General features: G+C 45.3%; 1 protein-coding gene across 7 annotated transcripts in view; it reads right to left on the reverse strand.

The window, feature by feature from the left end:
* The window catches only part of PDLIM1 (PDZ and LIM domain 1), a 79,663-nt gene that overhangs the window by 9,118 nt on the left and 56,252 nt on the right, over positions 1-14,293 (reverse strand). For 2 of the 7 annotated variants that reach the window (XM_044296086.1, XM_044296087.1), the window contains exons 4-6: positions 11,870-11,940; positions 10,285-10,593; positions 7,889-8,040 (exon numbers count right to left, since the gene is read on the reverse strand). In XM_044296086.1, the coding sequence (XP_044152021.1) occupies positions 7,889-8,040; positions 10,285-10,593; positions 11,870-11,940 (532 nt within the window). Of the gene's footprint in view, positions 1-7,888; positions 8,041-10,284; positions 10,594-11,869; positions 11,941-12,151; positions 12,337-14,293 lie in introns of those variants that run through there. The other 5 variants (XM_044296089.1, XM_044296090.1, XM_044296093.1 and 2 more) reach the window with 4 other exon arrangements.

The following is a 14,293-nucleotide window of genomic DNA, read 5'->3' on the forward strand; positions in this document are numbered from 1 at the left end:
CAGGGCATTTTTTACACATTTTGATTGCAAAGTTCTTCTCACACATTTGGGCCCCTAAATTGCCAGGGCAGTATAACTACGCCACAAGTGACCCCATTTTGGAAAGAAGACACCCCAAGGTATTCCGTCAGGGGCATGGCGAGTTCCTAGAATTTTTTATTTTTTGTCGCAAGTTAGTGGAATATGAGACTTTGTAAGGAAAAAAGAAAAAAAAAGAAAAATCATCATTTTCCGCTAACTTGTGACAAAAAATAAAAAATTCTAGGAACTCGCCGTGCCCCTCACGGAATACCTTGGGGTGTCTTCTTTCCAAAATGGGGTCACTTGTGGCGTAGTTATACTGCCCTGGCAATTTAGGGGCCCAAATGTGTGAGAAGTACTTTGCAATCAAAATCTGTAAAAAAATGACCGGTGAAATCCGAAAGGTGCACTTTGGAATATGTGCCCCTTTGCCCACCTTGGCATCAAAAAAGTGTCACACATCTGGTATCGCCGTACTCAGGAGAAGTTGGGGAATGTGTTTTGGGGTGTCATTTTACATATATCCATGCTGGGTGAGAGAAATATCTTGGCAAAAGACAACTTTTCCCATTTTTTTATACAAAGTTGGCATTTGACCAAGATATTTTTCTCACCCAGCATGGGTATATGTAAAATGACACCCCAAAACACATTTCCCAACTTCTCCTGAGTACGGCGATACCAGATGTGTCACACTTTTTTGCTGCCAAGGTGGGCAAAGGGGCACATATTCCAAAGTGCACCTTTCGGATTTTGCAGGGCATTTTTTACACATTTTGATTGCAAAGTTCTTCTCACACATTTGGGCCCCTAAATTGCCAGGGCAGTATAACTACGCCACAAGTGACCCCATTTTGGAAAGAAGACACCCCAAGGTATTCCGTGAGGGGCATGGCGAGTTCCTAGAATTTTTTATTTTTTGTCGCAAGTTAGTGGAATATGAGACTTTGTAAGGAAAAAAGAAAAAAAAAGAAAAATCATCATTTTCCGCTAACTTGTGACAAAAAATAAAAAATTCTAGGAACTCGCCGTGCCCCTCACGGAATACCTTGGGGTGTCTTCTTTCCAAAATGGGGTCACTTGTGGCGTAGTTATACTGCCCTGGCAATTTAGGGGCCCAAATGTGTAAGAAGTACCTTGCAATCAAAATGTGTAAAAAATGGCCTGCAAAATCCGAAAGGTGCACTTTGGAATATGTGCCCCTTTGCCCACCTTGGCTGCAAAAAAGTGTCACACATCTGGTATCGCCGTACTCAGAAGAAGTTGGGCAATGTGTTTTGGGGTGTCATTTTACATATACCCATGCTGGGTGAGAGAAATATCTTGGCAAAAGACAACTTTTCCCATTTTTTTATACAAAGTTGGCATTTGACCAAGATATTTTCCTCACCCAGCATGGGTATATGTAAAATGACACCCCAAAACACATTCCCCAACTTCTCCTGAGTACGGCGATACCACATGTGTGACACTTTTTTGCAGCCTAGATGCGCAAAGGGGCCCAAATTCCTTCTAGGAGGGCATTTTTAGACATTTGGATCCCAGACTTCTTCTCACACTTTCGGGCCCCTAAAAAGCCAGGGCAGTATAAATACCCCACATGTGACCCCACTTTGGAAAGAAGACACCCCAAGGTATTCAATGAGGGGCATGGCGAGTTCCTAGAATTTTTTTTTTTTGCATAAGTTAGCGGATATTGATTTTTTTTTTGTTTTTTTTCTCACAAAGTCTCACTTTCCGCTAACTTAGGACAAAAATTTCAATCTTTCATGGACTCAATATGCCCCTCACGGAATACCTTGGGGTGTCTTCTTTCCGAAATGGGGTCACATGTGGGGTATTTATACTGCCCTGGCTTTTTAGGGGCCCTAAAGCGTGAGAAGAAGTCTGGAATATAAATGTCTAAAAATGTTTACGCATTTGGATTCCGTGAGGAGTATGGCGAGTGCATGTGAGATTTTATTTTTTGACACAAGTTAGTAGAATATGAGACTTTGTAAGGAAAAACAAAAACAAAAACAAACAAAAAATTTCCGCTAACTTGTGCCAAAAAAAATGTCTGAATGGAGCCTTACCAGTGGGGGGGGGGGGGGGGTGATCAATGACAGGGGGGTGATCACCCATATAGACTCCCTGATCACCCCCTGTCATTGATCACCCCCCCTGTAAGGCTCCATTCAGACATCCGCATGATTTTTTACGGATCCATGGATACATGTATCGGATCCACAGAACGCATGCGGACGTCTGAATGGAGCCTTACAGGGGGGTTATCAATGACAGGGGGTGATCAGGGTAATCAGGGTGATCACCCCCCTGTCACTGATCAACCCCCCTGTAAGGCTCCATTTAGACATCCGCATGATTTTTTACGGATCCATGGATACATGTATCGGATCCACAGAACGCATGCGGAAGTCTGAATGGAGCCTTACAGGGGGGTTATCAATGACAGGGGGTGATCAGGGTAATCAGGGTGATCACCCCCCTGTCACTGATCACCCCCCCTGTAAGGCTCCATTCAGACATCCGCATGATTTTTTACGGATCCATGGATACATGTATCGGATCCACAGAACGCATGCGGACGTCTGAATGGAGCTTTACAGGGGGGTTATCAATGACAGGGGGTGATCAGGGTGATCACCCCCCTGTCACTGATCACCCCCCCTGTAAGGCTCCATTCAGACATCCGCATGATTTTTTACGGATCCATGGATACATGTATCGGATCCACAGAACGCATGCGGACGTCTGAATGGAGCCTTACAGGGGGGTTATCAATGACAGGGGGGTGATCAGGGAGTGTATATGGGTGATCACCCGCCTGTCATTGATCACCCCCTGTAAGGCTCCATTCAGACGTCTGCATGTGTTTTGCGGATCCGATCCATGTATCCATGGATCCGTAAAAATCATGCGGACGTCTGAATGGAGCCTTACAGGGGAGTGATCAATTACAGGCGGGTGATCAATGACAGGGGGTGATCAGGGAGTGTATATGGGTGATCACCCGCCTGTCATTGATCACCCCCCTGTAAGGCTCCATTCAGACGTCCGTATGCTTTTTGCGGATCCGATCCATGTATCCGTGGATCCGTAAAAATCATACGGACGTCTGAACGGAGCCTGACAGGGGGGTGATCAATGACAGGGCGGTGATCAATGACAGGGGGGTGATCAGGGAGTTTATATGGGGTGATCATGGGTGATCAGGGGTTTATAAGGGGTTAATAAGTGACGGGGGGGGGGGGGGGTGTAGTGTAGTGTGGTGTTTGGTGCGACTGTACTGACCTACCTGAGTCCTCTGGTGGTCGATCCTAACAAAAGGGACCACCAGAGGACCAGGTAGGAGGTATATTAGACGCTGTTATGAAAACAGCGTCTAATATACCTGTTAGGGGTTAAAAAATTCGGATCTCCAGCCTGCCAGCGAACGATCGCCGCTGGCATGCTGGAGATCCACTCGCTTACCTTCCGTTCCTGTGAGCGCGCGCGCCTGTGTGCGCGCGTTCACAGGAAATCTCGCGTCTCGCGAGATGACGCATATATGCGTGACTGTGCGCCAGCCTGCCACCTCCGGAACGCACATGTGCGTTAGGCGGTCCGGAGGTGGTTAAATTGAATACCCATCCTCAGGATAGGTCACCAGTATCTGATCGGTGGGTGTCCGACACCCCGAACTCCTGCTAGTCATCTGAGCGTCACAGCCTTCTCGCAACTTACCCTAGGTCATGTGACATCACATTCATTGGTTACATGGCTTAGGCGCAGCTCAGCCCCATTTAAGTAAATAGGGCTCAGCTGTGAAACCAAAGGACTGCCCTGTGCTTGGTAAACGCCGAGGAGGCCGCACCTTCCGCACCAGGGATCCCAGGTGTCAGACCCCCACTAATCAGACAGGTCTTTAGTATAAAACACTTGGAAAACCCCTTTAAGGTGACCTCCTCATCTGCATATGTCAAATAATTAACAGTCTAATACATACAGTATATGCAGGCCATTTTGCATATACCCCAGCCCTTGTTCTGTCCCATTTATTTCCATCCCATGTAAGAGGAGGCTGACATTACCCCCTGGCTATTTCCTCCTAACCGGATTATGGTAATGGTTATAGAGCTATTCTGTGCCCCACCCCCCACCCCTCAGTACTGACACACCCGATTCTATCACATGAAATACTCATGCTATTGACTATACCGCTATGTGAGCCCTCTGTTGTATGTTTGTGGGAAAGTAAGCAGATACGTATTTCTATTATTCTAGGAAGGGTAGAAGCAGGGCCCCGCACAGACACTGACAGACAGACACACACTGACAGACAGACACACACACACTGACACACACTGACAGACACACACACATACTCACTGACAGACACGCACTCAGTCACTGACAGACACACAGACAGTCACTGACAGACACACAGACAGTCACTGACAGACACACAGACAGTCACTGACAGACACACTCACTGACAGACATACAGCTACCTACTGAAACACACAGACACAGAAACTCACTGACAGACACTCACTCACTGGCAGACAAACACACACATATACTCACTGACCAACAGACAGCCACACTCACTGACATACACTCACTCACTGACATACACACACAGACACTCAATGACAGAAACACATACATTTACTGACAGAAAGACAGACATACATACACTCACTCACTCACATACATACATACACAGGCAGACACTCACTCAGTCAAACACTTAAACACTCACCTCCCTGGGGTCCAGTGTGGTGCAGCTCCTCAGTCCTCCAGCGCGCCGTTTAGTATGCCGGGGCCAGAATGACGTCATAGTCCGGCATCACAGAGGGCGCACCAGGGAGGAGTGGGGAGCTGCTAGAACAGCCTCCCTTGCCGCCCGCCTCCTCTCCTCCGGTAATTTACTGGCAGAGCAGGAACCTGCCATCAGGGTAAGCAGATGCCTGCTCTGCCATATTTAAGAAGGACCTCCACCTCCTGGCCCCCCTGTAACGGCGCTGGGGGCGGCTCAAGAGCCGCTCGCCCTGTCGCCCAGGGCTGCAGCCGAAGTCAGGGGGAGCCCTCCAGGGTGCCCCCAGCAGGCCGGCGCCCTAGGCGAACGCCTAGTTTGCCTATATGGTTGCGCCGGCCCTGGGTAGAAGCCCTCTATAGTACATGAGCTTAGGTCACTTACCAGATATGCACAATGACTGTTATGGCGTCTTTACATAGTAATAACTTACGCTGGGAAAAACCTTCTGCCTCTTCACATTCCGCTCATCATATACAGAAAACGGATGTTTATTAGACCGCTCTCCTGACATCTCTCACTAAATATTTGTCTTCCCCATAAAATACCAATGATGGATCATCTTTTCTTAGAATTCTGTTTGGAGGTACTTTTACGTTATTCCTCATGGAAGTACATAAGTAAATTAACAACTGGGCGTTTCAACTTAATGTCCCTTTACACAAAACAATTTAGCAGGCGATTGTCAGGAAGGAAGCGTTTCTTCCCAACAATCTGCTGTTTGTCAGCAGAGGAGACCTTTGCTATTACATGCAGCGATCTCCTCCACAGTATAGGGAGGGGCGCTCGCTAATGTCATCGCTCATCCCCATACAGAATTATTTATTGCCGACAGCAGCTGTTTACACAGCACAATCTGCTGCCAGCAAATGACGATTTAGGTGCCTACACAAACTATTACATTTCCCGGCAAATTAGTGTTTCGCTCGTGCATCGAGTAATCAGCGGAGCCTTTAAACCACCAGATAGTCACCAACGAGCTTTCCTATGAACGCTCATTAGCGACTAGCTGGCGTATTCTCGGCCCATATAAAGGGCCCTTTACCTATTGATGTGCTATCCTCAGGCTACAGTAGGTCATCAATATCTGATTGTCAGGTCCGACATCTAAAAAACCCACCAATCAGCCGTTTTGGGCAGCTGCTGGTACCGGAAACAGTAGTGTTTTCTAATGCCAGTGTACTGCAGCTCAGCTCCCATTCAGTTGAATAGGAGCGGAGAATCAGTACCCCAGCATGGCCACTTCACAGTGGACGGGACTTTGTGCTTCTGGCTACATCCACTGTAGGGTGGCCAGACGTCCAGCTTTAGGCCAGGCAATCCGGTTTCCTGGCACCCGGTCCTCCGTCCGGCACAGGGACTGGCCAGACGCTGGGGTGTCCTCTTTTTCTGTAGCTCCACGTTCAGACAGCAACCACCAACTTACTGACTGAGGCTTTCTCTCACCCCCAGTCAGTCATTAGAGCCAGCCGACATGTCACTATGTGAGGGTGAGAGCAGCACTCAGGGCCTGCGCACAGCTCAACATAAAGAATTTCCGTTTTTTTTTTGTTTTTTATTCCTTTTGCCGGGCATCGTTACAGAGAGAGAGTTGTGGTCTAGAATATCCTCCTTGTTTTTGAGTGAAGCAAGTGGCCACCCTAATCCACTATATAGTTTCTGGCACCGGCACCTATCAAACCATCTGATTGGTTGGGGTTCCGGTTGTTTGAACCTCACCAATCTGACATTGATTACTTATCTCAAGGAAAAAACACTTTTTTATAAAAGGCATGTTGACGAGAAATGATAAATTATTATGTTCTAGGACGTGTCTTATCAAGGATTTCATTTTTGGTTCATGTGTTGCTAGGAAAACTTTCCACCATTTATGCAAAATATTGTCAGCCATTTATTACATCATCCAGAGTCGTAATGTACGAAAAATTTAATTTGTGCAGTCTCCGGATTCTAAATCCCCTCTGGAACGGTGTCCGATTGCTGCGCCTAAATACTTGCAGACTGCGGGACCTGTATCACACATTACTGAGGTCAATTTAGCAGACCTTGCAGGTGGCATTGTTGGGTCAATAATCTGAAACCTAGGACACTACCTAATAAATAAAGCCATATCTAGAATATGACGGGAGTAAAGAAACTGGTAGTAGAAACTGACACTGTCATTTTTCAGTTGTGGCAGGGTGGGAAAGACGAATCAACCTTTGAGCCTACGCTACGCGGCAGCACTGGTAAGTATATACTGTATTCTCCATTATACCGCATACAATAATATTGAACGTATTGATCTAGGGCTGAAGAACACATGGTTCAGACCAGATATCTTCTATACTGTGTTTTTTTCCTACGTCATTTAGCTGATTATAGCCATTTATCTCCTCGCTGGCTCTTGCAGTGGCGTTTCATACCAGTCCAAAGTGTTTCATAGCAGAGACGTGTGAAAGGTCAGGTTTTCTCGCCATCGATGCATGCTTACTGGTAATCTGCAAAGGGGCCAACACTGCTTCTAATATTAAATTCAGTGATATCCAGCATTCCAGGGGTGGACCAGGAAATGCAGAGGCTGGAAAAGTGTTGGAATGAGAAATAATGGGAAATGTTAAAAGAATTCCCACAACAGTATTAATTCTTTTATTATTTCACACCATTTTAATCGTTTTTTTTTTTTTTTTTAATGTAAAAAAGACAGAAAAAACTAATCTCTTAGCCCAGGGATGCCCAACCTGTGGCCCTCCAGCTGTTGCAAAACTACAACTCCCAGCATGCCTGGACAGCCTACAGCTATCACCCTACAGCAGGGCATGGTGGGAGTTGTAGTTTTGCAACAGATGGAGGGCCCTGCAGGTTGGGCAAACTGCTTTATCTCCAAACAGCGCCACTCCTGTCCATTGGCTGTATATGGTATTGCATCTCTTGGCTTTACTGACCTAAATTAAATTGAGCAACTTTTGCACAGCCCACAGACGTCTCACTTAATAGTTAGAATGGTCTTTTTGTCCAGCAGTTTTGTTTTTTTTTCTAATAAAAAAACACATTCCATGGGATTCCAGTAATTTAGTGGCTACTTGCCTGTCTCGTCGGTCTCTAAAATCTCCTGCAGTACCAGGAAGGAAGCTGATTGTCTCGGTGGTTCATTGGCCTCTTGGTTCTCCTGCAGCATCTTGTAAACCTCAGAATCCTTGTCAATGGCCTGAGTACCGGTTGGCTGCGGCTGCCCAATGCTGAAGGTGACAGAAATCAAAAGACAAGCGGGAGCCTATCAGTATACATCCTGCAGGAGATTGGCATAAAAAGGTCTGCTTTAGTCCCCTGAAACAGCGCTACTTAATCATTTGTGCCCGATGAGGCTCAATTGCAATACCAAGAACAGCCAGGGCCTACAGTGGCGCTGTTTCTTGGGGCAGACCCTGTCACACATTGACAATACTAGTACTGCAACTGGAGAAAACACACATATAGAAACACATACAGCACTAGAGGAAAGCCAATATTGTGTTCTGATGGGTCCGTTACTTACTAGTCATTCAACACCTGGTTGACATTTATTTTCGGCCCTATTTCTAAAAGCAGTTTTGATTCTGCATTGAAACTGTATGATCATCAAAATTTACCACAAACCAGCATGAAAAATTTGCACGATAAGCATTCTTGACCATAGAAGAGATTTTCTTCAGATCCATGCCGCCAAATGGTAGCCTTCTTCTGATACACAGTAATATTAGTGGCACAGAGGGGGCGAGGAGAGTCGGGACCTCATGAATTTCGGGACTCCCGAGCTTGTGCCGTCTATTGAGCGGACTCCGCTCACACGGGACTGCTCAATACTGGGTCAATTCAAGTAAATGAGCCAACATTCTCATCAGGGTGGCTGTCAGCAGTTTATGCTGCCCTTAGTTAAGGACAGCATAAAACTGCTGACAGATGCTCTTTAACAGCAGTCGATTTCAGTGGAATCATTAACTTTTAACATTGCGGGTATGGATGTTTCGTGTAAATGAGGCACACTGGGTTTCCTTTAATATGGCTCCACAAAAACTGGTGTAGACTTATTCAGACACCCTCGCCACTAGTGTAGCTTTTTTCAGACACCCTCGCCACTTTTCCAAACAGTGACATGGGTGTAGGTAGGAGGAGGACTCTTCACATATGCATGAGAAAATTGGTACACTTTACGTCAGAAATCTTCACCAACTCCTGGAGGGACCCCAGACATTAAAGAGGGGTACACATGGCAATACATGCATTGCCTTTTGAAGGCTGTATTCTCGTCATTGGGCTAGGAGGTTTTCTGCCCAGTGATTGTAAGGCTATTTTTAGCCTGGGGTTTTGGAGGGAAAGTGTTCCCGCTTTAGTCAGGATCACTGGGCAGATGCCCTTGTGATGCCCTTAATTGGTTAATTAGACGACCTATTGTGTCCCAGAGTTCCGGACCCTGGTAACAAAGGTCTAATTGGTGGAGGGGGTTTGGTAAGCGGGCTATAATTGTCCGACCTCCACGGCCTGCATATGCCCGTGGAGCCGGACCTTTTATGCCCCCAGCCCTATATTTTGGATATGGCCATGGCGGTGAGAAGGGTGGTTTAAGGATAGTCATCCCGTGATGGGATGGACTCTGATGTATTGTTATGGTTTGATTGAGTCTGAGTTTATGACTAGGCTCATAATTTGTATGGTCAAGGCCATGGCCATTTTTTACCTCCATTTTTTTTTAATCTCTAGTCTGTGCATTTATTTATTATTTCTTTATTAAGTGTTTGGGTTTTGTATTGTACAATTTATGGGGCGTATATGCTATGTATTGCCATGGATGGAGCAGATTTCAGTTCTGGAGCATAGACAGCAGAAGACATGACAAGTTTATTAAGCCACGTGCACCTCGTCTTAATAAATTAGTCTTTCTTTAGTGAGGTTTTTTTACTAAGACTGGTTTCTTCACACCCATAAGGAGAAACCTGCCATTGGGGGCACACTGCATTTCTGTCCTGCCCGAGACAAGCTCTCTTGGGTGGAGAGTGTAGTGGCATGTACAAGCTTCATGGGGACGCCATTCTTATTTCCACTATGGATCCCTCACTATTTTATGTATGCCAAGGGTGTAGGGAGCGAAGAAGTTATGGCTTTGGAGTGTCTAGTCATACATTACCCATTCATAATATAGAATAATAAAATATATTAATAATCTCCAGTGTAAAATGCTTTAAAACATGCACATTTAGGTACAAAAAAAAAAAATCAGTTGCAAATCAGTTAACATGTTTGACATGGATATTTGCGTTGCGTGTAGCACATTAATGCAGGCACATGAATTTCAAACTAAAAAGCAGTCTTGTTGATGAAGAGGATGATGTGAGGAAGAAGTACAGTATTACAAGGTGTTACGGTGAGATGCCAACTAAGAGGCAGGCAGTGCCAATCCACAACACGCATGCACAGTGCCAGGTAGTTGTGCACACAGGCAATGTTACCTGGAGTAAGTTGGGTTAATGGAAGAGATCTGCCCCTGCAATGTATCCATAATGTTTTCCTGGGAATAGAGCTGTAATGGGGAGTTAAACTGGATGTGGGTGACTTTGAGTCCGGGAACATCCACCTCCACAGGGCTGGTGGGACAGATCTGTGCAGCTTGTTTTAACTCTTCGGGTACCACTCGCACTTGGTTTGGGATAGAGGAGGTGCTGTGCCTCCTTAGCAAAGAGCCAGGGGCACCACGTGATTGAAGAGGGTTATAGACAGAAGCCAAAGGAGCTTTAAACATGGCAGAAGGAGAAACAGGACTAGAAACCAGGGGGGAGGTTAGAGTTCATAGAAAGAGAAATAGTCATGACAGATGAACAAAGGAAGGAAATGTAAAAGTTAATATTGTGTAACAGATGCACACGGCAATCACTGTCCTATACAACGTCTCAGCTATCCTCCGCTCAATTAATATATGACCCTTCTAGCCAAGTTTAAATGATTATTTATTAACTATTCTAGAAGATAATTTAATAATTTGTAAAATATTGAGAACTGTAAATGAGCAGTTACAATGATGGCCATACATTGTGCCAGTCACTGGCATTAAAATGCTGTACGGTATTTTGAAGGGCATCTGTCAGCAGTTTTGCTCCTTTGACACTGGCTGACCTGTTACATGTGCGCTTGGCAGCTGAAGGCATTTGTGTTGGTCCCATGTTCATATATGTGTCTGAATTGCAGAGAAAAATGATGTTTTACTATATGCAAATGAGCCTCTGGGAGCAACGGGGGCGTTGCCATTACACCTAGAGGATCATCTCTCCCTTTTCTGGACAACGTATCCAAAAATCATGGACAGATAATATTTTTTACGGACAGATTAAAAAACAAGTAATACATGTCTAGGGCTTGGTACATTAGCAGTCACAATATTGATCTGCTCAAGTACCACCTGCCACAAAAAAAAAAAAATTCATCACGTCCATTTTTTTCACGAACACTCTGAAAAAGTGACCTATTTTTAGAGGCTTTCCCGGAATTTCTGGACACTTGGAAACCATGGCCCTCTCCACTTTGGTTGACAGGGCCCGGCAGCGTTAACGTGATTACGTCTACCTGACCCTATCAATAAAAGTGCACAGAGAGCTGAGCCTCTAGGAGTAATGCCCACGCCCCCATTGCTCCTAGAGGCTCATTTGCATATATTAAAACATTTTTCTCAGCAATGCGGCACATATGGACATGGGACCAACACAGATGCCTTCAGCCGCCAAGCGCACGTGTAACAGGTCAGCCAGTGTCGTAGGTACAAATCTGCTGACAGATGCCCTTTAACTAGTACACACTTAACCCTCTAAAGAGGTCATATGAACGATTATTAATATAACGGTATGTATGTATGAGTAAGAGGTAGACCTGGCGAATATCGGAAACCATTGTCTCCTTGTCCATGTTCCGTGAGAAACGGGCCAGAATAGTGCATGGCCCGAGGGACTATGTGAAATAACGTATAAATAGCGTTCATGGTGTCAATCTTATGTCACTGACTGGCCTACTATAAACTAGGAGCAGTCCGTTTAAAGGAGAAAGCACCTGATGGAGTCTGTTGGCGATTTTAGTGGCTGGTAAGTCATGCTGAAAGCACGCTGAAATTTGACAGGTCTCTGGTAAATGAAAAAAACATACGGTTAGTTTCCCATCTGTCGATCAGCCGTAGAATGCTTGTGAATGAAGAGGCAGAAAATAGTCAGAGGTCAATACATTTAATCAGGATTATTCTTTATAGCCGCTAGAAAGGAAACCACATTATACGCCCTGACCGTACACACTATAGAATGTATAGATCATTGGCATTACCAGCTCCAGGATACTTACTCTTTACTTGGCACGTGGGCACCAGCGGATTTGGTCTCCAAAGTGTTATTGAAGTTTTGGATGTTGTCAGAGGAATAGAGGCCGGCCGGGTTGTTGTACTGAGCAGTGATCACTTTGGGGGTGCTGGAAGCGGCAGTGAACGGCATAGCACTTCGATTGTGTGCAGTTCCTATCTGTTTTACTTCCTGCATGCAAGGGGACCAGAAGGAAAATCAGAAGTGTTTCTAACATGCACGCGTGGAGTGACAAGCCAATGTTCATGCAATGCCGATCAACATGACTCCATCTATCGGTCAGTGATGGAGTATACCCTGGGCAAAATAGAAGCCCCCACACCAGTCCTCACATTTAAAAGGGGTTGTGCCACTAAATACATTCTACATTTTTCAAACCAGCACCTGGATGTAATTGCATGTTTTTTTAAATTTTAGCATAGCCAATGAGCTATCCAATAAAATGTATCAGTATTGCGCCACCTGCTGTTTGTTCTTTTATGAGCTTCTGCGACCATCTCACTGAGGTGGTCGCACAAGCTCAGTTTAAGGCTAGGGCTACACGACGACATGTGTCGCGCAACACATAGGGCACAACTACACTGCAACATTTGTTGCACCAATATTGCGCGACAATTTTTATAATGATAGTCTATGGTGTTGCACTGCGACGTGCTGCCACTGCGATGCGACAGTCGCAAAAAATCTATTCAAAATTGATTTTTCTGCGACTGTCGCGTTCGAAGTCGCAGCATGTAGCAGTGCGACACCATAGACTATCATTATAAAAATTGTCGCGCAATATTGGTGCAACAAATGTTGCAGTGTAGTTGTGCCCTATGTGTTGCGCGACACATGTCGTCGTGTAGCCCTAGCCTAAATCTTCTACTCTCACCAGAGATATCTGTGGCCATTGAAGGGAAAGAGCTACAGCAGAAAGGATAGGCCCATTGAGCTGCCAACCTGCATTGAATCTAGCAGAACAATTGGAGCAATGAAAGGTGAGGAGATCTCTGGATCCATGTGAGGTACAGGGCTGGCTTTAGTTTTGTTATAAAGGTTGTCATGTACGATATGGTATCAGATTTAACCCCTTTAAAAAAACAGATTTTTCAAGATGTGATTTAAACCTCTTACCACTAAAATTGGGCATCAATGTCACCGATTCTGGTCCAGAACACCCATGTGTAACTACAATATTTTTGTACAATAAGATGCACCTGACCATAAGACGACACGACGCGCGCCCCCCCCCCCCCCCCCCCAATCACAGGTTTAGACAACAGGAAGTTAGAAAATATATATTTTTTTTTATTGAAAATGTGCCTGGTAATTAAATGTGTTTTGGTCAATGCCACTAACTTTATTAGTCTAAGGTAGAGGAGGTTAAAGGGATTCTTTAAAATGGCTGCCAGCAACTTGTCGTAGAATAACCAGTCCTGCTCACATTCAAGGACAGGTTGCTGTTGACCATTTTAAATAATTCCTGGAGAAACCCTTTAATAGTTTAAAATCAGCTCTTGTTAGTACTAGTGTGTCATCTTTTGACCATAAAAAAAAAAAAAAAAAAAAAAAAAAAAAAAAAAAACATCAATGGAACATGATAGGAGTATCAACATCCCAAGTTACAGTGTACAGTACTATACGTCCTCTTCTTACTGGTCTGACTCCTCCCACTAGTGATATTATCATAGCTACATGTATTCCCTGCTGCCTGGGCAGGGTTTCTCGCAGTCCTCTCCATGAGTTGAATGATCTCTCACCATCCTCTCCTGTTTGCACAGATCACACATATCGGTGTCAGGCAGGGACAGAGACTATCTCATTGATCCAGGATGTTGACATTGACGGCCTGTCCTCAGGATAGGTTATAATTGTCAGATCAGCAGGGGCCCGACACTGCACACCTGCGGATCAGCTGCTCCCTATGACGTGAAATCGAGCAGCGCTGCAGTAACCAGCTCCATCCACTACACAATGGACGGCACCAGAGCTACAACTAAACAGCCGATCACTGGGGTGCAGAGTGCTGGACCCTCGCTGGTCTGACAGTGATGGCCTGTGCTGAGGATAGACCTTTACCATGAAAATCCTAAAAATATCCCCTTTTGGCCTCCTGCACATGACTGCAAATCGCATGTCTGCACAA

The sequence above is a fragment of the Bufo gargarizans genome, chromosome 6 (assembly GCF_014858855.1).
Source record: "Bufo gargarizans isolate SCDJY-AF-19 chromosome 6, ASM1485885v1, whole genome shotgun sequence".
Classification (NCBI taxonomy): Eukaryota; Metazoa; Chordata; class Amphibia; order Anura; family Bufonidae; genus Bufo; species Bufo gargarizans.